This window comes from Erinaceus europaeus, chromosome 2, assembly GCF_950295315.1.
Source record: "Erinaceus europaeus chromosome 2, mEriEur2.1, whole genome shotgun sequence".
Classification (NCBI taxonomy): Eukaryota; Metazoa; Chordata; class Mammalia; order Eulipotyphla; family Erinaceidae; genus Erinaceus; species Erinaceus europaeus.
The window spans coordinates 195,152,041-195,178,712 of NC_080163.1; the positions used below are offsets into that span (position 1 = coordinate 195,152,041).

Consider the following 26,672-nt stretch of genomic DNA (forward strand, 5'->3'; position numbering starts at 1 on the left):
TCTTGCCAAGCTAGGTGTCTGGAAAACAGTCCCCCCCCTTAGGTTTTTTGTCACCATCATATATCAGAGCCCCATGTCACACACACACACACACCCCACCAGTCCTCTCCCTGCCCCCCTTCCCCAAAGTCTTTTGCTTTGGTTCAGTACACTACACCCCAGCCCAGATTTTATGTTTATGCTTTCTGTCCTTGTGCCAAGATGATTTCTCCTGAGATCAGATGAGATTGGGTGTATTCAGGGAAGAATGGCCCGAGAACAAAGGTGATTTCTTAAAGACAGGAGTACAAAGGCACATGCTTATCTCTGTGGCTTGTATCCAAGCTGGCATCTGTGCACCATAAACTCCCTAAACAAGGAGTTCAGCATCTAGCACACAGCTTAGCAAACAGCAGTCTTTGCTTGTGCCTGTCATTATGTAGGTGAGCCACAGTATAGGTGGAATGACTGTATTATCCAGGTCATGGAAGAACGCCTCTCCTAAGTCTGCTTATTGTTGGTTTATTCTCTTCCTTTAAAGCATCTAAGAATGAAATAAATGAAGCTGAAGGGTTGTCATTCCACACCTGAAGTCTCTGGACACAGTCTGAGGTGAAGCATTTTGAGGTGGCAATCGTTGCGTTGGTTAGGTTGTGATCGGCGGATGCAATATTATTTGGTATGGATTGGGAGATGCATACGGGAAAGTGGGCCCTATCTAAGGGTTCCAGGACTGGGGGAAGTAGGGGCTCTATAGTGGAGATGTGAGGTCCCTGCTGTCTTAGGGTTCAAAAAGACAATCGATAGTTAGTTATCATCACATTATTTGGTAATTGGGTTAACTTTGAAAAGTCCTTTTGTTATGGTTTGCTGTACAGTACCCAGTATCTTGTATATAGCTGTGCTATTGGATGCTTCTAATCTACTTGGTCTAGGCTTTTGAGAAAGTCTGCATATCAAATACACAGCCTATATATTAAAAAGATTCAGTTTGTGTTTTGAGAAACTTTGAGACATACAACTGATTTTCCCCCTCTCATATTAATTAACTACTGATTTATATGTCTACCTTTTGCTAGGAGTGTACATAAACACCATTCCCACCACCAAAAGACTGTGACCCATCCCTCCCACCCACTCCCACCCCCCACAGTCCCAGGAAGCTGCATGTCTACCCCTCACCACAGGGTTTTTACTTTGGTGCCCTACTTACACTTTGGTCAGGTCCTGCTTTTAGTTTCCCTTTCAGATCTTCTTACTCAACTTCTGTTGATGAGTGGGATCATCCATACTCATCTTTATCTTTCTGACTTAGTTCACTTAACATAATTCCTTCTAGCTCTGTCCAAGATGGGTCAGAGAAGGTGGGTTCATTGTTCTTGATTACTGCATAGTATTCCATTGTGCATATATACCACAGCTTTTTCAGCCACTCATCTGTTGTTGGGCACCTGGGTTGCTTCCAGGTTTTAGCTATTATGAATTGTGCTGCTATGAACATAGGAGTACACACCTCTTTTTGGTTGGGTGTTATGGAGTCCTTGGGGTATAACCCCAGGAGAGGAATTACTGGATCATATGGAAGGTCTATGTCTAGCCTTCTGAGAGTTTTCCAGACTGCTCTCCACAGAGGCTGTACCAATTTACATTCCCACCAGCAATGTAAAAGGGTTCCTCTGTCCCCACATCCTCTCCAGCATTTGTTGCTGCTGTCCTTTTTGATGTATGCCATTCTTACAGGAGTGAGGTGGTATCTTCAGCTTCATTACTCGGGTGAGACCTTTCCTTTTATAGTACACTCTAATTTCATCTCAGGTGGTTCACTTTCTAACAAAGTCCCATAACCTAGATATACACCAGTTTCTGTGAGAGAGAGCTTATGTTCACACGTATCCATAAACTACTGCAAAATATATACCTGAAAGCAGAAGTACACTAGAGTTTGCAATGAGTACCTCCCTAACACTTCCTCTCCACTATTCCAAGCTTTGGATCCATGATTGCTCAACAATTTGTTTGGCTTCGTATGTTAACTCTCTTTTCAATCACCAGGTTCCAGATGCCACCAGGATGCTGGCCAGGCTTCCCTGGATTGAAGACCCCACCAATGTGTCCTGGAGCTCAGCTTCCCCAGAGACACACCCTACTAGGGAAAGAGAGAGACAGACTGGGAGTATGGACCGACCAGTCAATGCCCATGTTCAGCGGAGAAGCAATTACAGAAGCCAGACCTTCTACCTTCTGCAACCCTCAATGACCCTGGGTCCATGCTCCCAGAGGGATAGAGAATGGGAAAGCTATCAGGGGAGGGGGTGGGTTATGGAGATTGGGTGGTGGGAATTGTGTGGAGTTGTACCCCTCCTACCTTATGGTTTTTTTCATTAATCCTTTCTTAAATAAAAAATTTTAAAAAAAAGAATGAAATAAAAAGGGGGCCAGACGGTGGTGCACCAGGTTAAGTGCTTATGGCACAAAGTGCAAGGACTGGCTCAAGGATCCTGGTTCGAGCCCCCAGCTCCCCACCTGCAGAGGGGTCACTTTGCAAGTGAGGAAGCAGGTCTGCAGGTGTCTATCTTTCTCTTCCGCTCTCTGTCTTCCCCCCTCTCAATTTCTCTCTGTCCTATCCAACAATAACAATAATAACAACAATAAAGGCAACAAAATGGGGAAGATGGCCTCCAGGAGCAGTGGATTTGTATGCAGGCACCGAGCCCCAGCAATAACCCTGGAGGCAAAAAAAAAAAAAAAAAAAAAAAGAGTGAAATAAATAAACGTGCAGTGAAGAGTCTTTATCAGAGCTTGCTTGAGCTTTTTAAGTAAATTACTTAAATTTACTCTGGTGCTGTGGTATTTGTCCATCTCTCTGGGAAAGTTAGTCCATAGTGGTAAATCCCCAGTAATGACAAAAATTGTAGAAAAGTCAATGCCACTTAGCAGTGAAAATGCTAATAGATTTTATAGTTGCATGTGAGAATTTGGCAGTTGATAAATTCATGTATTTGGAATAGTTTAGATCAATTTAACTACTAGATATTTCCCATTAATTAGAACATTTTTTTAATTTCCTCTAGCATATATATGTACACACACACACACACACATCTCTAAAAGATTAGTATAATGCTTGCTTCTGTAGACATATTTAGAGTCCAGGTGTCAATTTTCAATATTAAAATATTCAATTAATATTTATAAGTGCCTACAATACACAAAGCAGTGTGTTAGATTCTAGCTAAAGCATTGGGATGAACTGACTTAAGATACAAATTTTTGATCTACAGATGTTAATACTGAATTATAGGGAGTAGGGTGGTAGTGCAGCAGGTTAAGCGCACGTGGCGCAAAGCACAAGGACCGGCGTAAGGATCCTGGTTCAAGCCCCTGGCTCCCCATCTGCAGGGGAGTGGCTTCACAGGCGGTGAAGTAGGTCTGCAGGTATCTGTCTTTCTCTCCCCCTCTCTGTCTTCCTCTCCTCTCTCCATTTCTCTCTGTCCTATCCAACAAGAACGACATCAATAACAACAACAATAATAATTACAACAATGAAACAACAAGGGCAACAAAAGGGAATAAATAAATATTTTTTAAAACCTGAATTATAGAAAATTTCAGTAGCATATATTTTTTTTTCAGTAGCCACAAATTATTCTGAGAATTATTCATCAAAATATTGTTTCTGTTGAGTGCTCACACAGTTTGTTCTTGACAAGGGTTTTGTTCATTTCAGTTTCCCCATCCTCTTATCTCACGAAGTTGTGTTCCATTACACTATTGTAGTCACAGGAACTTGGCAGGTTACATTATGCAAATAGTTGCTTGCTCCTTCTATATCAGCAAGTGAAATCTCTGAAATGTCTGTGCTAAATTGCTGATTTATGTTAACCTCCACCAAACAAGGGGACACACTAACTCTCACAGCAAGACACCTAACAAGAGTGTTGCATACGCTTTTATATAAAGTTCCCATTAAAAATGAGACAGGTTTCAAATGTTATAAATCTACCATGTTAAAATACTGAAAGACCAGATCTGTGTTTTACAAAAACAAAAATCCTCTTAAACCAGGGAGTCTGGCGGTAGCGCAGCGGGTTAAGCGCACGTGGTGCAAAGCACGAGGACCGGCATAAGGATCCTGGTTGGAGCCCCGGCTCCCCACCTTCAGGGGAGTCTCTTCACAGGCGGTGAAGCAGGTTTTCGGGTATCTATCTTTCTCCCCCCCTCTTTCTTCCCCTCCTCTCTCCATTTCTCTCTGTCCTATCCAACAACGACGACATCAATAACAACAACAATAACTATAACAACAATAAAAGACAACAAGGGCAACAAGAGGGAAAATAAATAAATAAATAAATATTTTTAAAAATCCTCTTAAACCAACCCACTTATTTTACTGAGATGAAACATGAAGAAGACGTTTCCTACTATAGTTGTATAAAAGCATGGATACTTAAGGATAGCTGGAAGAAACGATGAGGTTAAGTAATTGTTCTCCAGCATATATCCGCATATTGCCACAGACAACAAATTCTACAAGAGTTTGAAGCAGAGCAGGAGAGGAGTAAGTTCAAATGGATCCAAATGGGGAGCCAGAGAAATAGCTCAACTGGTAGAGTATAGGACTTGAGTGCCTGAGGTTCTCTGTTCAATCCCCAGTACTACATGTACCAGAATAGGGCCCTAATACCTCTTTCTCTCTCCTGCCCCCTTCCCAATAGTTGAGCAAATGCTGTTTTCTTTTAGAGACTGCACTGCTTCACCTGGAAAATGCATTTCATAGTTTAACGCTAGTTTCCTATGTGAGTTGGATAACCACGAAGTTAAACTAACAGCACTGATGCAGGGGAATGAGGCTGAGACATGAAGCTCGTAATGTCTGATTTGCCAAGGAGTGTTCCACAAACAATCAGGGTGCCATGATTCATCGTCAGAAACTTTTTTTTTTTTTTTTAGAGAAATGAAAACATGCCTAGAGACTCCTGGGTCATCTGAACAAAATAGCACACTGGTTCAAGTTTAGCTCTTTGCTGGACTGTATGATAAGGCTCCATCTTCCTCTTCCTCTCTAAGCCGATGTCTATCACTACTTCCTTGATGATCTTTTTTCTTCCCTCTGAGTGAGGGAAACAAAAGGCCTGACTCCCTCCTCAGGTGTTCTCCAAATTCTCTTCCCTTTCAGTGATGGCCTCTTAGAGACAAATACAGGACTGTGAGGTCTGAAACTCTGAATAGCTGAGATGAGAAAGTCTTTACACCTGGAGGCTGTGGGATTGCAGTGAGTCAGAAAGAACCTAGCCCCAGGTAGGGTGCACCCCAGGGATCTATAGGACACACAGGCATCACAGAGACACCCTTTTCCTCCCCCAGCCCTCAAGGCTGTCTGTCCCCACAAGCTGTCTCTGTACTTCTGCACTTTAAACCTAACTTCTGCCTAACTTTACATCCTTATAGTAAAAAACAAGAAGTCCACACCCAATCACAGACCCTTTTGGAATCCTTTTTGAGAAAGGCACCATGACTGGACCATTCTGGGAGTAAATTGATAGTTCCTGGGGTCCCCTCAAACTCTAGCCAACCCCCCCCCCATAGCAAAGCCAAAAACAAAAAGTCCTAGTAGCTGGAGTTTAAGGCTTTTGGCCCTAAAATTCCTTTAACAGCATGATGTCCCATAGTAAGGATCCAGCCCTAACCCACAGAACTTCTAAATGTGTTAGTTACATTACACAGTGCAAGTAACTTTTTTTTTCTACACCTCACTGAAAATAAATATTCTAGAACAGGGCTTCTCAAACCAAGACATTCATCTCTAGACATTCATCTAGAGATCCAATGAAAATGTAGATTCTGATTCAGCAGGTGGGGAATGGAGACCTGAGAGTGGAAGTAACATTTTCATTGTGAGATTATTCTGAATTATTTTGGTAGACCTAATGACATTATGAATGTCCATAAAACTAAAGAGGAGAGTCTTCAAAAGAAGATCTGATCTTGGAAACAAGATCTGTGGGATAAAAGGATTCCACCTGCAGGGCTGACTTTGAGGATGGAGGAAGCCATCCCTGAATAAGGAATGATGAGAAAGTCTGAAGACAGCACCAAAACTGCTAAAAAATTGATTTTGGCTCCCTGAGATCTGAATAACATGTTTAATCTACAGGACAGTCAAATGATAAATCTTAATATAGCCTTAGTTATTTGTTGTAGCAGTGATTTAAAAAAAAAGGGGGGGGAGGGTGGCTGGGAAGATAACACTATGTTTATGCAAAAGACTCTCATGCCAGAGGATTTCAAGTCCCTGGTTCAGTCCCCAGCACCACCATTAGCCAGAGCTGAGCAGTGCTCTGATCTTTCTGTATCTTTCTCTCTCTTTAAATTCAATATAAATAAATGAATAAAAATTTTAAATGTTTGAAATTTTGAGTCTGTGTTTTAAAGCTAAGAGAGTCTGCACTGTCGGTGATAACTTCCTAGTGTCTTTCTATAGATTGGGCTTGTAAATGCAAATGGAACAGCTCCTTCTCATACTCAACTTGCTAAAATTATGTGTGAAATGTCTGTTTAATCTTCCTGCTGATTTTTGCACATTTCCTGGTGTTAGTTGATGCCAACGGTGGCTATCATCTCCATTCCATCTACGGTGGAAACTGAAGCCCAAAGATTGTTCCTCAGAGAACTCAGACATAATCAAACAAAGGAGAAACAAATGGTAGCATAAGGAGAGCCTTAGGCAGGTGTCAGAGTTTTATAGTGTCCCAGACCAGTTGGTCAGTGGTGAGTGAATACTTGGGACCCTCTGGGTATACTTGAGAGAATAATATCCAAAACGCAAGTCATGTTCATCTGCAAAGGACAGCCTCTCAGTAAATCCATGGGGCTAGTTAAACAATCATCTGTGAAAGACAGCTTTTGCGCAGACTTAAGATGAGATTGTTTAACTGGCCCCATGATTATCTCTAGAGAAGTTTGCTACAAACATGAATTTCTTAGGACAGGGCATAAAGTTTCATTAGCCAGATAGCTGGGCAGGAACTAATGAAATTTCAAAACTCAAATTAGCCTTCAGTTTCCTTATTTTCCTGCAAATTCTAAAAAAAAAAAAAAAAAAAAAACACCTAACCTTTATGGCCAAGCCAAGACTCATCCCACAGCCCAGAGCAGGAGCCAGAGTGGCAAAACCTGCTGTAGGGCTGCCATCTTGGGAATCTGAGACTGACACTCTCATGATTCAACTTTCCATCTCAAGCATGTCCCTTCTGGCTTGGAGCTTGTAGAAATAAGCCTGTTTGAGGGTGTCCCGGTTCTGTCACATAGTTTTTTCTACATCAATGGACAAGAACCTCCTCTTAGTTGTGAGTTCTGTTGCCAACAGAACCAGAATCTCAAATGTTAACAGTTACTAATCCTGAATGAATCCTTTTAGGTACACTGTTATAAGCATTAGGAAATAGTTCAACACACACACACCAAAAAAAAAAAACCTAAACACGTTTCTGTGGTGCTAAATCTTGACTGGTCTTCTGGTCTTCTCATGAAGAGATAGATTCTTTATCCCATGCCCTTGAATCTGGGTAGACTTTGCTGGATTAGCAATGAATATAGCAGACAAAGCTTCAAGATCTAGGCATTAAGAAACTGGCAAATTCTACTTCTTTTTTTTTTTACTTTTATTTATTTATTTATTCCCTTTTGTTGCCCTTGTTGTTTTATTGTTGTAGTTATTGGTGTTATTGATGTTGGATAGGACAGAGAGAAATGGAGAGAGGAGGGGAAGACAGAGAGGGGGAGAGAAAGACAGACACCTGCAGACCTGCTTCACCGCCTGTGAAGCGATTCCCCTGCAGGTGGGGAGCCGGGGGCTTGAACCGGGATCCTTATGCTGGTCTTTGCGCTTTGTGCCACCTGCGCTTAACCCGCTGCGCTACCGCCCGACTCCCCAAATTCTACTTCTTAACCCATAAAATAGTTCCTGGGAACCCAGATTCACTGTGTTACCTTGAAAGTACTGAACTAGAGAAGTCCGATGTGGACAGCTAATAACCCCAACTTCCAGGCAAAATTTCTAGGCTACAGTTTCTATCATGTGAGTTAGACCATCCTGAAGACTCCGGGCATGCAAAAAAAAAAAAAAACTAAAATAAATAGGGGACATTTTTCTCCTGTCCTAGGCTACTGTGACATTGATAAGAATAGGTCTGATATCATTGTGGGAACAACAACAACAAAAATCAATGAATTATTGACATATTTCAGAGAATAGCTGAGCCTGAAGAGATGACATATTATGAAGAAAATTTTTGAGATTTGTGTTCCAATTAGGAGTGAAGTAGTGGTAGAGCTGGAGAGAGGGTGAAAACAAGAGCTTGCTGAGTATGATTTTATTGTTGTTATTGCGTAAAATCATATTCAACAAGCTCTTATTTTCACAACCGTGGTTGTGGAAATGACAGTATGTCTGTAGTCCGTGTTGAAGTTGTTCATTTAAAATAATACACAAGTGATAGAAAAGCAAAAATATAGAAAGAAACAGAGAAACAGCAAAGAAAAACATGGGAAGACAAAATATTTTAAAATACTAAAAACATAATGTTAAGTACAGTTTTGAGGGATAAGAGGCCTGGAGCCTCAGCTAGCCAGGACATGGTCACTTTGTTTTTTGTTATCACATGTTTCTCCATCCTAGTGGGGGAAACCTCATCGATAGCACCTGGGAAATAATGGGACAGATTTCTTAAGAGCACAAAGGAAGCACATTATCAATGTGCAAGGAGTTTTAGAAAGGAAACCACACTCAGGAAACAGTAACCCAAAAGGAAAGACAGGTAACCTCAACAGACCAATGGGAAGAGGAAGAACATATAGAGAGGCCATCTTTGCACCTTAACAGTACTTCTTCACAACTTCTACCTCACACCTTTATAAATGTTTATAAAATGTTTTTTATAAAACCTTTATAAAATGTTTGTTATTTGCACATCTGTGCATGGAATCACTTGTTCTTTCCAAATGGCTCCATGACCAGGCCTGACCTCACCCCCAACACACACACACACACACACACACACACACACACACACACACACACACACACACATCAACCTGGGAGGACATTGTTCCTGGTAACATTCCCCAGATCTTGGCCAATCCCCCCACAAAAAAAAATAATAAATAGTAACAACAAGCTCTCCTACATAAGTTTACTTTATTTCAACTCTCTGCTTCCCTGGAGGTATTTCTAATGATTCTAGTGGATTTTGAGTAGCAAATGGGCCTCATCTGCCAGGATGGTATCTAAATACTACTTGTGCAGTCGTATGTGTTCCTACTGGAAAAACAATAACAATAACAACAACAACAAAACTAGATGTTTTTCAAAAGAAAAAAAGAAACTAGATTCCTTGCCCTTCTAAGATAGAGGATACAACAGCACAGCTTCTCAGGAGTGTGGATGCCCCATTAAGATGCTAACTGAGTGCTTGTCTGGGAGAGTTATTTGCCCTTCCTTCTCTTATCTGTTTTCGTTTGCATTTAGAAATTTAGTCCTTGGCTAGAGGATTTCAAGTCACTGCAAAGATATTCCTGGGAAAGCTCAGAGTCTCTGGCAGTTGCAGACAGTGCTTAAGTTCTCATTTGTTAGAAAGCACCATAAAAATTTGACAATTGGAAAGACTGGAACGAATTATCCAGGAAGAAGATTAATTTCAAAATGACTCATAACCTTATGGCATAAATGGCGACATGCAGAGCTCAGACCCTCCCAAGTATTGGCAAGAGGCTCAAGCTATCGATTCTGGATTGTTCGCTGCTTGTGTTTATTAGCAAAAGGCTAATAAAGCTTAATCATATTGAGTAAATTTTAAGCATTAAGATGATTATCTCAGGATGGGGGGAAGGAATGTGGCAAAGTTTGCATGTGCACTACTACTGATCTCAACTTAGAATCAACTAAGAACTTGTGCAAGTCATCTGGGAATTTATCTATGCTATTTATAACAAGCTAGGAAATATCTATGTAAGTGGATAGTTGTATGATTATTCCTAAATACCTGGCTACTTTTTGTATATATGTATATTTGGAATATATATATATGTAGTATAAAAATCTAATGCAGAGTTTGAAAGGTTGTTGGCAATGGTTGGTTGATAATGTTGCAACATCTTAGCTATGAGCTGTGGTCTTGGCCTTCAAATAAGGAGCAGATGAAAGTACTTAAGTTGGGGGGTATGCTGAGCTCACCTCTCAGATTGCTGGGAAAAGGACAGGGAAGATAAAGAAACAAAGATCAGGAAGCCTGGCAGTGGCACAGTGGGTTAAGCGCACATGGTGGAAAGCACACAGACTGGCATCGGGATCCCAGTTTGAGCCCCAGGTTCCCCACCTGCATAGAGGGGTCATTTCACAGGCGGTGAAGCAGGTCTGCAGGTGTTTTTCTCTCCCCCTCTCTGTCTTCCCCTCCTCTCTCCATTTCTCTCTGTCCTATCCAACAACAATGACAACAATAACAACAACAATAGTAATAACAACAATGATGGGCAACAAAAGGGGAAATTTTTTTTTAAAAGATTCTTAAAAAAAAAAAGAAAGAAACAAAGATCACTCTGTTTTCTTGCACAAGTGAGTGAAAAAATGTGCACAGGTGGCCGGATGGGGGCTTACTTGGTAGAGGGCACATGTCACTATGCACCAGGACCCGGGTTCGAGCCCCCATTCTGACATGGGTGGACCTGCTGGGGGGAAAACTTTGCCAATGGTGGAGCAGTGCTATAGTATCTCTCCTTCTCTGTCTGCCTTTCTCTCACTATCTCTCCATCTCTTTGTCTCATTCTCTATTAGGAAAAGAAGGGAGAAGAGGATAGGGAGGGGAGCAAAGAGGCGGGGGAAGAAGGAGGAGAGGGGGATGAAAATGACAAGGAGAAGAAGAGGAAGAAGAGGGAGAGGAGGAGGGGGAGCCACCAGGAGCTATGGAGTCATACAAACACTAAGAGTCAGCAATAACCCTGATGGCAAAGAAAAAGAAAAAGAAAAAAAAGCACAGGTCAACAATAATCAAGATGTTAGTGTCTTCTATTAGCTGCCTCACCGTTTCTGATCCAAGTGAAAAGTGACTGTCTCTGGACCAGAGAAATAGTTCACCAGGTAGGATACCTGCATGGCCAGGCACACCCCATGGCTCAGGTTAGAACCCTGCTACCACAGGGAAGGGGTTGTTATGTTTCTCCTTCTCACTTTGTCTCTCCATCTGAGTGAAAAAGTGACCTGGAGTAGTGAAATCACACCCATAAGAGACCCTGGCTGCACAAACACACAAACGAACAAAAGTATTTGTCTCTACTTTCAGAAACATCTCATAAACACCTGCTATATCAGGACCCACATTCCTTCTGGCAGCAGTTTAGAGCCCAGCTTCCCCTCATGATGGGAAGGAATTTAGGATCCAGCATGACAGTCTCTGTAAGATCACAATAGAGAAGTTGGTATGAATTACTATTGCTTGGATCTTTAAAAAAAAAAAAATATATATATATATATATATATATATATATATATATATATGTTAGACTGACTGGTATTGATTCCTTAAACGCTTTTTTATTGTAATTTATTATTATTATTATTTGTTTTCCCTTTTTGTTGCCCTTGTTGTTTTGTTGCTGTTATTATTATTGTTGTTGATGTCGTTGTTGTTGGATAGGACAGAGAGAAATGGAGAGGGGAGGGGAAGAGAAAGACACCTGCAGACCTGCTTCACCACCTGTGAAGCATCTCCCCTGCAAGTGGGGAGCCGGGGGCTCCAACCGGGATTCTTAGCCAGTCCTTGCACTTTGCACCACGTGCGCTTAACCCGCTGAGCTACCACCCGACCCCCATTATTATTATTTTTACCAGAGCACTGCTCAGCTCTGGCTTGTGATGGTGCAGAGGGTTGAACCTGGGACTTCATAGCCTCAGGCAGGAGAGCCTCTTTGCACAACATGGGGCTATCTACCTCCACCCCCTTAAGTTCTTTTAACAGGACAAGACATCATTAAAAACAAACAAACAAACAAACAAATCTCTTGGGTAGAAAATCAAGTCAAGAACATACTAATTAACAATTCGCTTTGGCATACCTCACCTGCACATCTGGAAAATAACCGACCCTGGAGCTGGATGAGTGCACATGTTACAATGCACAAGGATCCCAGTTCAAATCCCAGGTTCGAGTCCCTGGTCCCCACCTGCGGAGGGAAAGTTTTGCAAGTAGTGAAGCAGGTGTGCAGGTGTCTGTTTGTCTCTCTTCTTCTCTATCTCCCCATTCCCCATTTCAATTTCTCTCTGTCTCTATCTAGTAAATAAATATTATTTTAAAAAGAAAGAAAAAATAATAAGTGACCCTGCCAGACAGCACCTAGCACTCCTGCACAGGTCTGCAGTGTCACCAGAATAGGCACCTGACAGCCGAGTGACCTTGTATGTGACCTTACAGTCTGCTGCACTGCACCTGCCATCTGAACCCCGAGAATCTAAAACCAACGAAGATGAGGTGGAAGTGGAGGCAGAAAGTTTTGGCAAGTGGAAATCTCCTTTCCCTGAAGCATAGGTCATGAAGTAGTCTGCCAATGTTTTCTTCTAAGTATTTGAGAGTTTCTGGTCTAATATCTATGTCTTTGATCCACTGGAGTTGACTTTTGTACTTGGTGATATGTGGTGGTCCAGTTTCAGTCATTTGCATGTTTCAACCCAGTTTTCCCAGCACCGCTTGATGAAGAGACTCTCCTTCTCCCATCTAATGTTCTGGGTCCCTCTGTCAAAAATGAGTTTCCTGAGAGTCGGGCGGTAGTGCAGCGGGTTAAGCGCATTTGGCACAAAGCTTAAGAATCCCGGTTGGATCCCCCAGCTCCCCACCTGCAGGGGAGTCGCTTCACAGGCGGTGAAGCAGGTCTGCAGGTGTCTGTCTTTCTCTCCCTCTCTCTGTCTTCCCCCTCCCCTCTCCATTTCTCTCTGTCCTACCCAACAATGACAACAACAATAATAACCACAACAATAAAACAACAAGGACAACAAAAGGGAATAAATAAATAAAATAAATTTTTTTTCTTAAATTCAGGTGTGAGGGAACCAGGTGGTATTGTATCTGGGTTAGGTGTACACATTACCATGCCCAAAAGCCCTGGTTCAAATTCCTGTTCCCCAACTGCAGGGGGGGGAAGCTTCACAAGTGATGAAGCAGCTCTGTAGGTATCTCTCTTCCTCTCTATCTCTCCTTACCCTCTCAATTCTGTCTGTACTACCAAATTTTTTAAAAAGGAAAAACATCCCGGTTCGAGCCCCCGGCTCTCCACCTACAGGGGGGGTAGCTTCACGGCGATGAAGCAGGTCTGCAGGTGTCTGTCTTTCTCTCCCCCTCTTTGTCTTCCCCTCCTCTCTCCATTTCTCTCTGTCCTATCGAACAACAATGACATCAATAACAACAATAATAACTATAAACAATAAAAAGAACAACAAAAGGGAAAATAAATATTTTTTTTAAAGTTCTCTCTCAGGGAGTTGGGCTGTAGCTCAGCGGGTTAAGTGCAGGTGGCACAAAGCACAAGGACCGGCATAAGGATCCCTGTTCGAGCCCTGGCTCCCCACCTGCAGGGGAGTTGCTTCATAGGCGGTGAAGCAGGTCTGCAGGTGTCTATCTTTCTCTCCCACACGCTGAAGTACACGTGGGCCCTGAGAGAGGGAGTGAGGGAAAGAGAGCGCATGCATGAAATAAAAACACCCAGGGCCGGGTGGTGGCGCACCTGGTTAAGCACACCCATTACAGGGCACAAGGACCCTGGTTCAAGTCCCTGGTCTCCACCTGCAGGGGAAAAGCTTCATGAGTGGTGAAGCAGAGCTGTAGGTGTCTCTCTGTCTCTCCTCCTCTCTACTGTCTTCTCCCCCCTCAATTTCTCTCTGTCTCTTCCCATTAATAAATAAATAATAAAATAAATTTTAAGAAAGAAATATAAACACCCAAGCCTAACCTTTACCTCCTTTCTAAGCCTCCTTTTACCAATACCTGTTGCTACTCCCATTTCCCATGCAACAACTTCCTTTCCCCAGACGCACATGTGTGCCTGGAGAACACGTGTTCTGGCCTGGTGCGATAGTGCTTGTGTTCCCCCAAGTACTTCCTGTCATTTCTGACCTCAGTATCCTCTCTTCAAACTTCATGCCCGCATGATTTCTTTTCTTTCCTTATCTTTCTTTTCTTTTTATCTTTATTTGTTGGATAGAGACAGCCAGAAATATAGAGGGTAGGGAGAAACAGAGTGAAAGAGAGACACCTTCATCACTCACAAAGCTCCCCCCCCACCTCCCGGCAGCTGGAGACTGGGGGCTTGAACCTGGATCTTTGTGCATTGTAACATGTGCGTTCAGCCAGGTGCACCGCCACCTGGCCCTCTGCATCATTTCAATTATATATACTTTCACTCTCCAAGCAAGGCAGAAACCCCCTACAGTTCACTGTAATTCCCTCCATACCTGCTGTTATTAAAACTGGATTTTCTTTTCTCCTTGGTTGACCCATCTAACACTGTTTGCCTTATTCATCCAGTGTGAGATGACCTCAGACCCCAACAAAAGGCTAACGGTGTCAGAGGGCCTGCTAGCAGAGAAAGAAAATCTCCTTGAAAGAACAGAGAATGTAATTCAAGGACAAAAGTCGTTTTTTATTGACTTTCCATGACAAAGACTATTTTCCTAACTGAAGCATTTGAGAAATCGGGTAGTAAGTAAGTCTGTTACACTCTATCAGTAAAACCAATTGCAAGTTAATGGGTGATAGTTTGTTTTACAATAGGATGGTTTTAATCGGCAGTATTGTTCTTAGAAATTTAATTTATGGTGGTCTGGGAGATGGCGCAGTGGATAAAGCACTGGGCTCTCAAGCATGAGGTCCCAAGTTCAATCCCCAGCAGCACATGTACCAGATTGATGTCTGGTTCCTTCTCTCTCTCCTATCTTTCTAATTAATAAATGAATTAAATTTAAAAAAAAGATTTGGGGGGTCAGGCGGTAGTGCAGCAGGTTAAGCACAGGTGGCACAAAGCACAAGGACCAGCATAAGGATTCCAGTTCGAGCCCCTGGCTCCCCACCTGCAGGGGAGTCACTTCACAGGTGGTGAAGCAGGTCTGCAGGTGTCTATCTTTCTCTCCCCCTCTCTGTCTTCCCCTCCTCTCTCCATTTCTCTCTGTCCTATCCAACAACAATGACATCAATAACAACAATAATAATAACCACAACAACCATAAACAACAAGGGCAACAAAACGGGAAAAAAATATTCAGCTTATGAAAATCATTTGTGCTTAAATTATATAGGTGTATTCTGAGGCTGAATTGGGAAGGGAGGTTCCTTAACACTGGTGGTTTCCTATGGTAGAGACAGTATAAGAGTTGATGCAAAAAAAAAAGAAAGAAAAAGAAAAATTTCATGCCTGAGAGTCCCAAGTCTCCGGTTCAAGCCCAGGTACCACCAAAAGCCAGAGCTGAGCAGTGCTGTGGTACGTACTAAATAAATAAATAAATAAATAAATAAATAATGGGTTCTGGCTCTATGGTCCTCTAGTGTTTCCTAATATCAATCTTCGCATCTGAGAACCAAGCCACTTGTGGGACAGAGAGATAACCTGGCCCCTAGGGGAGGTTCAAACCTTGGCACCACATGGGGTGGGGGAAAAGCACTATGGCATTGGAGGAAGCCCAGTACTGTGGTGTCTCTCCCTGTCACTGTCTTGTCTATTTAAATTTAAGAGCGAGAGATGCTGAGTAATAAAATCATACATGCAAGAGGACTTGATCCTGAAAGGAAAAAGAGAGAGAGAAAGAAAGAATTGTTTGTGTCACTAAAAGGATGCAAGTGTGTGCATGTACTAAAGAAAGCAATATTCACAGGTGTGAAAGCCAGGATTTCCACTCCTGTACCAATATGGTTTGTTTGCCCTTATCAAATATCTCGGTGAATGTAATAGAAGAAATTTCATGGTGATGCAAAACGCAAGATCTGGCATAAGGATCCCGGTTGAAGCCCCCGGCTCCCCACCTGCAGGGGAGTCACTTCACAAGCAGTGAAGCAGGTCTGCAGGTGTCTGTCTTTCTCTCCCCCTCTCTGTCTTCCCTTCCTCTCTCCATTTCTCTGTCCTATCCAACAATGACGACATCAATAACAACAACAATAATAACTACAACAATGAAACAATAAGGGCAACAAAAGGGAATAAATAAATAAATAAACATTAAAAAGAAAAAAATATATTTAAAAAAATTGTCAACCACCAGGTTCCAGATGCTAACATGATGCCAACCACACTTCCCTGGTCAGACAACCCCACCAATGTGTCCTGGAGCTCTGCTTCCCCAGAGCCCTTCCCCACTAGGGAAAGAGAGAGACAGACTGGGAGTATGGATTGACCTGTCAATGCCCATGTTCACTGGAGAAGCAAGTACAGAAGCCAGACCTTCCACCTTCTGCATCCCACAATGACGTTGGGTCCATACTCCCAGAGGGTTAAAGAATAGGAAAGCTATCAGGGGAGGGGATGGGATGGGATACAGAGTTCTGGTGGTGGGAATTGTGTGAAGCTGTACCCCTCTTATCCTATGGTTTTGCCAATGTTTCCTTTTTATAAATAAAAAATTTTTTTAATTAAAATTAAAAAAGAAGAATTTTCGTGTCAAAAATCAACAAAGTGTTTCAAATCTGATCTGATTTCTAGGAAATGGAGTTCTGAGATCTGGCTCAGGATTGATAACATCATTTATGTGTGTTTCTTTTTCTTTAATCTTCTGGAATTTGTTTGAAATAATGTCTTTTTTAAAAAAAGACTTCAAATAGACAAGCAAACAGTCTAAAGAGGGTTTGTATCTTGTGTCCTCGGGCACCACAAAGCCGATTCCTGAGCAATAATACAGCATTGTAAACACCCCCAAAGCAACATGAAGGCTACAGTGTGCTGAGTCTTTTCAAAAACATTCCTCAGAAGAACAGTATAGACTGTGTACCGCTTTTTCAGATCTTAAGGATAATTAGGGAAATGTTGCAAATACTTGTGTAATGCCTCCATTTAGATACGTCATTCATTTTTTTTCCAATTTCAGTTCTTGTTTGTTTTTCCTTTTAAAAAATATTTATTTTCCCTTTTGTTGCTCTTGTTGTTTTATTGTTGTAGTTATTATTGTTGTTGTGTTGATCCTCATTGTTGGATAGGACAGAGAGAAATGGAGAGAGGAGGGGAAGACAAAGAGGGGGAGAGAAAGAGAGACACCTGCAGACTCCCCACCTCTCCCCCTACACGTGGGGAGCCAGGGACTCAAACCAGGATCCTTATGCTGGTCCTTGCGCTTTGCACCATGTGTGCTTAACCCGCTGCACTACCACCAGACTCCCATCTTTTTCTTTTTTAAAACAGAGCACTGCTCAGCTTTGGTTTATGATAGTGCCAGGCATTGAACCTAGGACCTTAGGCATGGAAGCTTTTTTTTGCATAGTCAGTATGCTCTCTCCCCCAGTCTTGTCTCATTTGGGTTTCTATGGTTTCATATTAAAAAATATATATGTATTTATTCCCTATTGTTGCCCTTTTTGTTTTATTGTTGTTGTTGGATAGGACAGAGAGAAATGGAGAGAGCGGGAGAGAAAGTCAGACAACTGCAGACCTGTGAAGGGACTCCCCTGCAGGTGGGAAGCCAGCAGCTTGAACTGGGATCCTTGAGCTTTGCACCATGTGCGCTTAACCCACTGCGCTACCGCCTGTGGATCTCCTTTGTCTTAACAAAGCTGCTTGACTTCAGACTGATTTCCCTGGGCTAGTGTGCCTAAAGAAAACACACAAACAAAAGGCTGGAAAAAGAGCACACCTGGAGCCTTCTTCCTTTTCCCATAAAGTGTTTCCTCTCCTTGGCCTGCCTGCCTCTAATTCTCTACTAAATGCCTGTGGTGGCAACAGGCTCCTCTTATGTGGTAAGCTTTTAATAAAAGGAATCTGTTTATTCAAAAAAAAAAAAAAAGAAAACACACAAAGATGCACTTAATAAAAAAAATTAAACAAGAAAATTCTGGCATGTTTCTAAATAAAGTACAGTAAAAAGGAGGAGAAATTTAATTTTACTGGGCAAACTGTCAGCAAGTTATTTGACTGATGTGCTCTTTCTATGTGGGAAGGTAAATCATTTTAGTTCTCCTTTGACATAACCATGAAAGAGATTTAGAGACAAAGAAAATCTATTGGGGTTGTATTGCCACCTTGTGGCCATAAGTGAGAAAACAATCTTTTTAGTATTCTTTTACATTTTTATTACCAGGAGGTTAATAGTTTACAGTACAGTTGTTGGCACATGGGGACAATGACTTGTCTCACCAAGATAGGTGTCTGCAAAACATTCCTACCTCCAAATTAGGTCCACCATTTATACCAGGACAGGCTCCCAGCCCTGCCTCCCCACAGCCCTCTCCATCCTGCCCGAGTCATTTGCTTCAGTGCAATACACCAAAATAGTATACGTTTTACTGTTTCCCCCTTCTGTTCTGGCTTAAGCTCTGCCTATGAGTGAGATTACCCCATATTCGTCCTTCTCTTTCTGGCTTATCTCAATATAAGTCCTACAAATTCCATCCAAGATGAGGCGACTCCCCTGCAGGTGGGGAGCTGAGGGCTTGAACCAGGATCTTTCCTCTGGTCCTTGCGCTTCTCGCCAAGTGCGCTTAACCCGCTGCGCTACCGCCCGACTCCCAATATCTTCTATTTATTGAATGGCCTGTTTATCCTTTTTTTAAAAAAAAATTATTTATTCCCTTTTGTTGCCCTTTTTTTGTTGTTGTTGTAGTAGTTATTGATGTTGCAACTGTTGGATAGGACAGAGAGAAATGGAGAGAGAGGAGGGGAAGACAGAGAGGGGGAGAGAAAGACACTCCCCTGCAGGTGGGGAGCCGGGGGCTCGAACCAGGATCCTTACACCAGTCCTTGCGCTTTGCGCCACGTTCGCTTAACCCGCTGTGCTACCGCCTGACCCCCCTCCTTTCCTTTCTATCACCCTCTTCACTCTCAATTTCTCTCTGTTTCTATATAATAAATAAATAAATAAATTTAAAAAGAAGTTTTGGAAGATATATTCCATGGAATATTACTTTGCCATCAGAAAAGATACTATCGTTTTTTGGGATAAAATAGATAGAAATAGAAGTGATTATTATTAGTGAAATAAGAGATGAAAGACAACTACCAGATAGTTTCATTCATATATGAAATCTAGAGACTTAATTTACACGAACTTGTCAAAAACCAACCAAACAAACAAAACAGAAGCAAGCAAACTGTAAGACTTGGTAGAACTGTGGCGGTTATCTTTGGGAGGAGGAAGGGTGGGGAAATGGAATTTTGTTGGTGGTTTGGCGTGGTGTGGATATACACTATAATCAGAGAACCAGAATTATGTGGTGTTGGAAGTTTATCTGATTGGTAATTTCACCTGTACAATGTTGTGGAAGTCTAAATTGTTGGCAAGAATTTTAAAAAAGTATTCAGGAAAGTCGAATTGCCTTTGGGGGAAGTGAAATGCACACCCACAAGTGACATGACGTTGGTAATCACTGCTGATATATACAATCTTACAACAAACTATTAATAACAAATAAAACTTATTTTAAAAAAGAATTAAATTGTGAAGCAGGTCTGAAGGTGTCTATCTTTCTCTCTCCTTATCTGTCTTCCCCTTCTCTCTGTCATATCCAACAACAATAATGAAGAAAGAAAGAAAGAAAGAAAGAAAGAAAGAAAGAAAGAAAGAAAGAAAGAAACCCAATTTCAAGTTATAGTGCTTGCTTGATTCACTTTCATCAATAAACCACAAGAGGGCACTTGTCTCCCACAAATGACAGCGATCTGAAAAAAGAAAGCATGTCTCTTCAAAGAAATGAGAACCAAAGTTAGAAAGCTCGGATTCAAGCCCCCCACCCCCAGCCCACCCCATCCCTACCTGCAAGGGGAAAGTTTTGCTAGTGGTTAAGCAGGACTGCAAGTGTCTCTCTCTGTCTCTCTTCCTTCCTATCACCCCCTTCCCTCTCAATTTCTGGCTGTCTCTATCCAATAAATAACTAAAGATTTAAAAAAAAAGAAGAAGAAGAAGATTTAAAACAAAAAAGAAATGAGAACCATGAATTTCTTCTCATTGCTCACTGATTTGATCAGCATATTTTTACTGCAAAGGATAAGCATACAGAATTTCATACCTTTGAATAAGAAAGCAATCACTTCTAACAAAAAATTTTATTAGTGATTTAACTCATATTGGTTTATAAAATTGTAATCTTTCAGGGGTATGACATAATGCACCCACTACCAAAGTTCCTGTGACCCCGGCTCCCTCTCACGGTCACCAGAGTCCTCATCAACTCTAGGCAGCAGTGTGATTACTAGGATTTTTTTTTTTGCAACTTCATTTGGCTTTAGTTATCAGTACTTCATATAGGATGGAAATCATCCAGTAGTGGTCTTTCACTTCTTATTTCACTTATCGTAATCATCACCCGTTTGATTCACTTTGTCCCTAATGGACACAATATCACCTTCTTAAATGTAATCAGTAATTTTTAGATGTTTATTAATGAGATAGGAGGGGAAAAAATCCACAGCATAACTTTGACATATGCTAAGGATCAAACCCAGACCACCACCACCACTACCAGCACCCCATGCTTTCAGGCTAGACAATCTACTCATTGCACCACCTCCCAGGCTGCTACCTAGTTTTTAAAAGGAGGAAGAGGGAGAGGAGGAGGGAGAGGAGGAGGAGGAGAAAATGGAATGAATGGATTGGGTAGTCCCACACTCACTTGAGCATTCAAGTTACAAGGGGCGAGGACCCAGGTTCAAACCCCCAGTCCACACTTGCAAAGATGAAGCTTCACGAGCAGTGAAGCAGAGCTGCAGGTGTTTCTCTCTATCTCCCCTTCCTTCTCAGTTTCTTGCTGTCTCCATCCAAAATAAATAAATTTTAAAATAAACAAATGAGAACACAAACTTCACTAGCCTGTTCTAGTGGTTTCATGTTGAAGTGAGAATCTAGGAATGAATTCCTATATTTGTTTGCTTTTATTATCTGATGGAGCCATTTTTTGAAAGTCATGACTATTTCCTTTTTTTTAATTAACTTTTTTATTGGCAAGTTAATGGTTTACGGTAATCTTTATTTATTTATTATTGGGTAGAGACAGAGAAAAATCGAGAGGGGAGGGAGGACTAGAGAGGGAAAGAGACAGAGAGACACCTGCTGCAGCCCTGCTTCACCACTCGTGAAATTTTTCCTCTGCAGGTGGGGACCAGGGTCTTGAACATGGGTCCCTGCACACTGTAATGTGTGCGCTTAGCCAGGTGCACCACTGCCTGCCCCCTGGGTTCTTACTGTTTTGTCATCTAAGGAATGAATACCACTTTGAATTACTTCTTTAACTACCTTCCCTTCCTTGTCTGCCCTTCTGCCTGCTTTGTTTCTTTCAGACTCTTCTCTGGGAGCTGGGGTAGCACAATGGTAGACCACAGGACTGCCCTAAATGACGTCCTGCGTTTACCTCTGTGTCTTTTTATTTTATTTTATTTTATTTTATTCCTCTTAAGTCAACCTTTTTTTTTTTTTTTTGCCTCCAGGATTACTGCTGGGGCTCAGAGCCTGCACCATGAATCCACTGCTCCTGGAGGCCATTCCCCCCCCCCTTTTTGTTGCAGCCTTATTGTGGTTATTATTGTTATTGTTGATGTCGTTCATTGTTGGATAGGATGGAGAGAAATGGAGAGAGGAGGGGAAAACAGAGAGGGGGGGAAAGAAAGACAGACACCAGCAGACCTGCTTCAACCACCTGTGAAGCGACTCTCCTGCAGGTGGGGAGCCGGGGGCTCGAACCAAGATCCTTACCCAGGTCCTTGCGCTTTGCACCACCTGCTCTTAACCCGCTGCACCACTGCCCGTCCCCCCAACCTTTACTTTTATTGGGAAACTTCCCTTAAAAGCTCTTGAATTCCTCGGCTGGATTTCTCACTTCTCTCCCTTCCCACTCTAAACTCTTACCATTGAACGAAGCAAACCCATTGAGAAGGCAGGGACCAGGTAGAAGCAAACACTGACAAGGACTAAGAATGGGAGCAAGGGAAGAGACTCAGAACCCCTATGCCCCTCGGGAGGGGGTGCAGTGGATAAAGCACTGAACTCTCCAGCATCAAGTCTTGAGTTCGATCCCTGGCATTGCATGTGCCAAAGTCATGCTCTGATGTCCTGTCTTTCTCATAAGTAAATAAATAAAAGAGCATGTGGGAAGCGTGGAGTGAATCCACAACAGACAGAAGCTGAGAAGACATCTAAGGAAGTTTATTTAGTAATCAGATGTAAGGGTAAATATTAGGAGACTTACCACTTAATTTCCTTTCTCTCCCCTTCCCTTTCCTTTACTTTATTTTTCCTTCCTTCCTTCCTTTCTCCTTTCCCTCCTGCCCTCTCTTTCTTTCTTTCTCTTTTAAATTGTTTTTATTTTCTTTATTTATTGGATAGAGACAGCCGGAGGTCGAGGGGAAGGGGGAGACAGAGAGGGAGAGAGACACAGAGACACCTGCAGCCCTGCTTCACCGCTTGCAAAGATTTCCCCCTGCAGGGGGGGTGGGGGGTGGAGGGCAGAGCTCCAAGTCAGGTCCTTGTGCGCTGCGACATGCGTTCTCAATCAAGTGCGCCACTACCCGGCCCGCCTCTCTCTTTCTTTCTTTTTCAATTTCCCCTTCATCCTGATGGAAAAGTTGAGCTATAAGGTCTTTAAGATTTCCTCCAGCACTAGTGTCTCAGGACTCTGAGGTGCTGGTGAGCTAGCTCACTTGGATAGTGCGCTGCTGTGCCATGTGCACCGCCTAGATTTGAGTCCATCCCCCACTGCACTGACTCTCCCTCCTTCCCTCTCTTCTTTCTTCTTCCCTCCCTGTTTTACTCTTTTTTTCTTTTTCTCCTTTTTAAAATGCGTTTTTTGCATTTCTTAAAATATTTATTTATCCCCTTTTGTTGACCTTGTTTTATTGTTGTAGTTGTTGGATAGGACAGAGAGAAATGGAGAGAGGAGGGGAAGACAGAAAGGGAGAGAGAAAGACAGACACCTGCAGACCTGCTTCACCGCCTGTGAAGCAACTCCCCTGCAGGCGGAGAGCTGGTGGATCGAACCGGGATTCTTATGCCGGTCCTTGTGCTTCACACCACGTGCACTTAACCAGCTGCGCTATTGCCTGACTGCCTCTTTTGCTCCCTCTTTCCAGAGCACAGCTCAGCTCTGTTTCATGGTGGTGCTGGGCATGAGCCTGGGACCTCACAAGCCTCAGGCATGATAGTCATTTGCAGAACTATTACACCATTTCCCCAGCCCTTGCTTTGCTTGTTCTACCTGAAAAAGTCAACCCTGTGCAATGAAGCCCCCAAAATGACCAGAAATAAATAACAGAATCCATTCTGGCTATTGCCAGCAATGCAAGAAGTCCTTGCAGCCTCTGGCCAGGACCAGAAAACCATCCTTCCAGCAGCTTCTCCCCCTCTGCTCCTCAGCCTGGGTCCAGCTCACTGTGGGGCTCCTGCTCTCACATCTGAGAGGAGTCACAGGTGAGCACAGGTGCAGGGGGAGGGGAGGCGGGGCCCGTGGGCGGGTGTGGAGCTCCCAGGAATCTGACACCGCTCCTGGGGGGTAAGGTCCCCTTCAACTCTGACTCCCCCAGACACTGGGCCATGGCTCTGTCAGCCAGTGCCCAGCTACGGGGACCAGCCCTACAACCCCCTGGAGCAGTGCCATGACGATGACACCGTGATGCCCCTCAACAGGACCCACCTGTGTGGCCTGCACTGCACCTTCTGGCCATACTTTCAGCGCTGCTGCCTCGGGCAGTCCTCAGGCTCCCAGAAGCGGGCGGTGGTTAGTTCCAAGGTGCCGGATATGGACTCCACCTGTACCTCCACCCCCCCCTCAACAGGACCTGCACTGAGGGGAAGGGCCCCATTGAGTCAGCAGAGGGAAGCCTGGTGTCTGCACTGCAGCCAGGTAAAGGACCCCATCATCCCTTCTCTGGGTAACCTCCCCTTTCCTCGCCCCCCATAGGAGCACCTGACCCGCCAGTCCTCTTACAGAATGGAATTCACCTGGACCATCCTAACGGGCAGAGGCACAAGTCACCTCCGACTGTGACACTCAGGGCAGTGCTCTTATAACAAAAATGATCAGCTGCTAGAGGTCAGAAGCTGGCTCTCAAGGTAGAGTGCACACCTTAGCATGGACAAAGCCCTGGGTTCAATCCCTGGCACCACACAAGATTACTATGGGCAGCCAAGGTGGGGAGTTCGGTGGACGGTGGACAGTTCTGTGTTGTCTCTCCTTCTCACTCTCTGCCTTTAACCTCATCCCCAAATCAAAATGATTTGAGCGACCTTGATGGTGGCACAGTAGACAGAGCCATGAGGTCCCAAGTTCAATTCCCAGCATATCATGTGGCATAATGGTGCCTTAGTTTTTTTCTTTCAAAAATTTATTTATTTGTTTTTACCAGAGCACTGCTCAACTCATTCATGGAGGTGCAGGATATTGAACCTGGGACTTGAAGCTTCAGTCATTAGAGTCATTTTGTAGGGCTTTTAAAAAAATTTTTTAAATGTTTATTTATTCCCTTTTGTTGCCCTTGTTTTATTGTTGTAGATATTGATATCATTGTTGGACAGAGAGAAATGGAGAGAGGAGGGGAAGACAGGGGGGGAGAGAAAGACAGACACCTGCAGACGTGCTTCACGGCTTGTGAAGTGACTCCCTGGCAGGTGGGGAACCGGGGGCTCAAACTGGGAGCCTTACTCTGGTCCTTGTGCTTTGAGCCACCTGCACTTAACCCGCTCAGCTACTGCCTGACTCCCCTTTTTGTAGTTTTTGTTTTATTTATTTATTTTTTTGTCTCATGGGTTATTGCTGGGGCTCGGTGCCTGCACTATGAATCCACTGCTCCTGGAGGCTATTTTTTTTCCCTTTTGTTGACATTGTTGTTATTATTGTTGTTATTGCTGGATAGGACAGAGAGAAATGGAGAGAGGAAGGGAAGACAGAGTGAGGGAGAGAAAGTCAAGACACCTGCAAACCTGCTTCACTGCCTGGGAAGCGACTCCCCTACAGGTGGGGAGCCTGGGGCTTGAACCAGAATCCTTACGCTGGTCTTTGCGCTTTGTGCCATGTGCTTATCCCGCTGCCCTACCACCCGACCCCCTCATTAGAGTCTTTTTGTATAACCATTATGCTAGCTCCCCCCACCCAAACACAATAAAAAATAACCTTTAAAATTGGGCCAAGGAGGTGCATCAGCAGTTGTCCTCCATATACTCGACCCTGACCACATCCCCAAGTGCTCCATAAAATAAGTAAATAAATAAATACATCAAGCTCAGCGGCTGCGAGAAATGTTGATGCCCAAGAAGACCCGGATTGCCATTCACGAACTTCTTTTTCAGGAGGGAATGATGGTGGCTGAGAAGGACATCCACATGCCCAAACACCCTGAGCTCACAGACAAGAACGCCCCCAACCTTCACGTCATAAAGGCCACCGCGGGCTCTCATCTCGAGGCTATGTGAGGGAACAATTTGCCTCCACGCATGTTTACTGGTATCTTACCAATGAGGGTATCCAGTACCTCCACAATTACCTCCACCTGCCCCCTTGCTAGGTCACAGCTGTCCTGAGACTGGCAGGCCACAGCCCAAAGGTCTGGAGAGTGAACGACCTTCCAGGTTCACAGGAGAGGAAGCTGACAGAGATACTTACAAAAGAAGTGCTGTGGTGGTCCGGGAGATGGCTCAGTGGATAAAGAAGGCACTGCACTCTCAAACATGAGGTCCTGCGTTCAGTCCCCAGCAGCACATGTATCAGAGTGATGTCTGGTTCTTTCTCTCCTCTCATTAATAAATAAGCAAAATATTTAAGAAGGAGAAGGAGAAAGGGAAGAAGTGGTAGTGCTGTGCCCCCTGGTACTGACAAGAAAGCCGAGGCTGGGGCTGGGTCAGCAACCGAATTCCAGTTTGCAGGTGGATTTGGTCGTGGGTGTGGTCAACCAGCTCAATAGAGTTGGAGTTTGGGGCCAGGAAGTAGCAAGGACTGGGCTGGCGGACAGGACAGGGTGGGTGTAAGGATCCCAGCTGGAGCCCGGGGCTCCCCATCTGCAGGGGAGTCACTTCACAGGCGGTGAAGCGGGTCAGCAGGTGTCTTCCCCTCCTCTTTCCATTTCTCTCTGTCCTATCAACAATGACACATCAATAACAATAACAACAGCATCAGGGGCAGCAAAGTGGGAAAAATGGCCTCCAGGAGCAGTGGACTAGTAGTGCAGACACTGAGCCCCAGTGATAACCCTGGAGGCATTTAAAAAAAAAAAAAAGGAAAAACCACCACCAGGAGCAGTGGACTCATAGTGTCACCACTAAGCCTCAGCAATAACCCTGGTGGCAGGAAAAAAAAAAAAATCATGATCCAGGAGATGATGCCATGGATAAAGCACTATATTTTCAAGCAGGAGGTCCTGAGTTCAACCCCCAGCAGCACATGTACCAGATGTCTGGGTTTTTTTTTCTCTTTCCTCCTATCTTTCTCATTAAAAAAAAAAAAAAAAATCAAGGCAAGAGACCAGACAATATCAAATAAAAACAGATC

At 43.4% G+C, this 26,672-nt stretch overlaps 2 protein-coding genes and 1 pseudogene across 5 annotated transcripts in view; 2 read left to right on the top strand and 1 right to left on the bottom strand.

The window, feature by feature from the left end:
• UGT8 (UDP glycosyltransferase 8) overlaps positions 1-26,672 on the bottom strand; it is a 193,256-nt gene that overhangs the window by 153,822 nt on the left and 12,762 nt on the right. For 3 of the 4 annotated variants that reach the window (XM_060186115.1, XM_060186120.1, XM_060186119.1), the window contains exons 2-3: positions 25,791-25,918; positions 12,090-12,192 (exon numbers count right to left, since the gene is read on the bottom strand). In XM_060186115.1, coding sequence (XP_060042098.1) covers positions 12,090-12,192; positions 25,791-25,918 — 231 coding nt within the window. Of the gene's footprint in view, positions 1-12,089; positions 12,193-23,825; positions 24,072-25,790; positions 25,919-26,672 lie in introns of those variants that run through there. The other variant, XM_060186117.1, reaches the window with a different exon arrangement.
• On the top strand, positions 22,677-24,179 carry IGFL4 (IGF like family member 4). The gene is made up of 4 exons (XM_060186446.1): positions 22,677-22,692; positions 23,549-23,602; positions 23,716-23,921; positions 24,093-24,179. The coding sequence occupies exons 1-4, from the start codon at positions 22,677-22,679 to the stop codon at positions 24,177-24,179; spliced, it is 363 nt and encodes a 120-aa protein (XP_060042429.1).
• On the top strand, positions 25,427-26,131 carry LOC103121691 (small ribosomal subunit protein eS10-like; annotated as a pseudogene).

What these genes read in the sequence shown, in the direction of transcription:
- IGFL4 (XM_060186446.1), top strand. An exon ending in ACATCTGAGAGGAGTCACAG is followed by an intron (nt 23,603 to 23,715) that starts GTGAGCACAGGT and finishes TGACTCCCCCAG; the next exon opens with ACACTGGGCCATGGCTCTGT. An exon ending in GGGCGGTGGTTAGTTCCAAG is followed by an intron (nt 23,922 to 24,092) that starts GTGCCGGATATG and finishes CGCCCCCCATAG; the next exon opens with GAGCACCTGACCCGCCAGTC.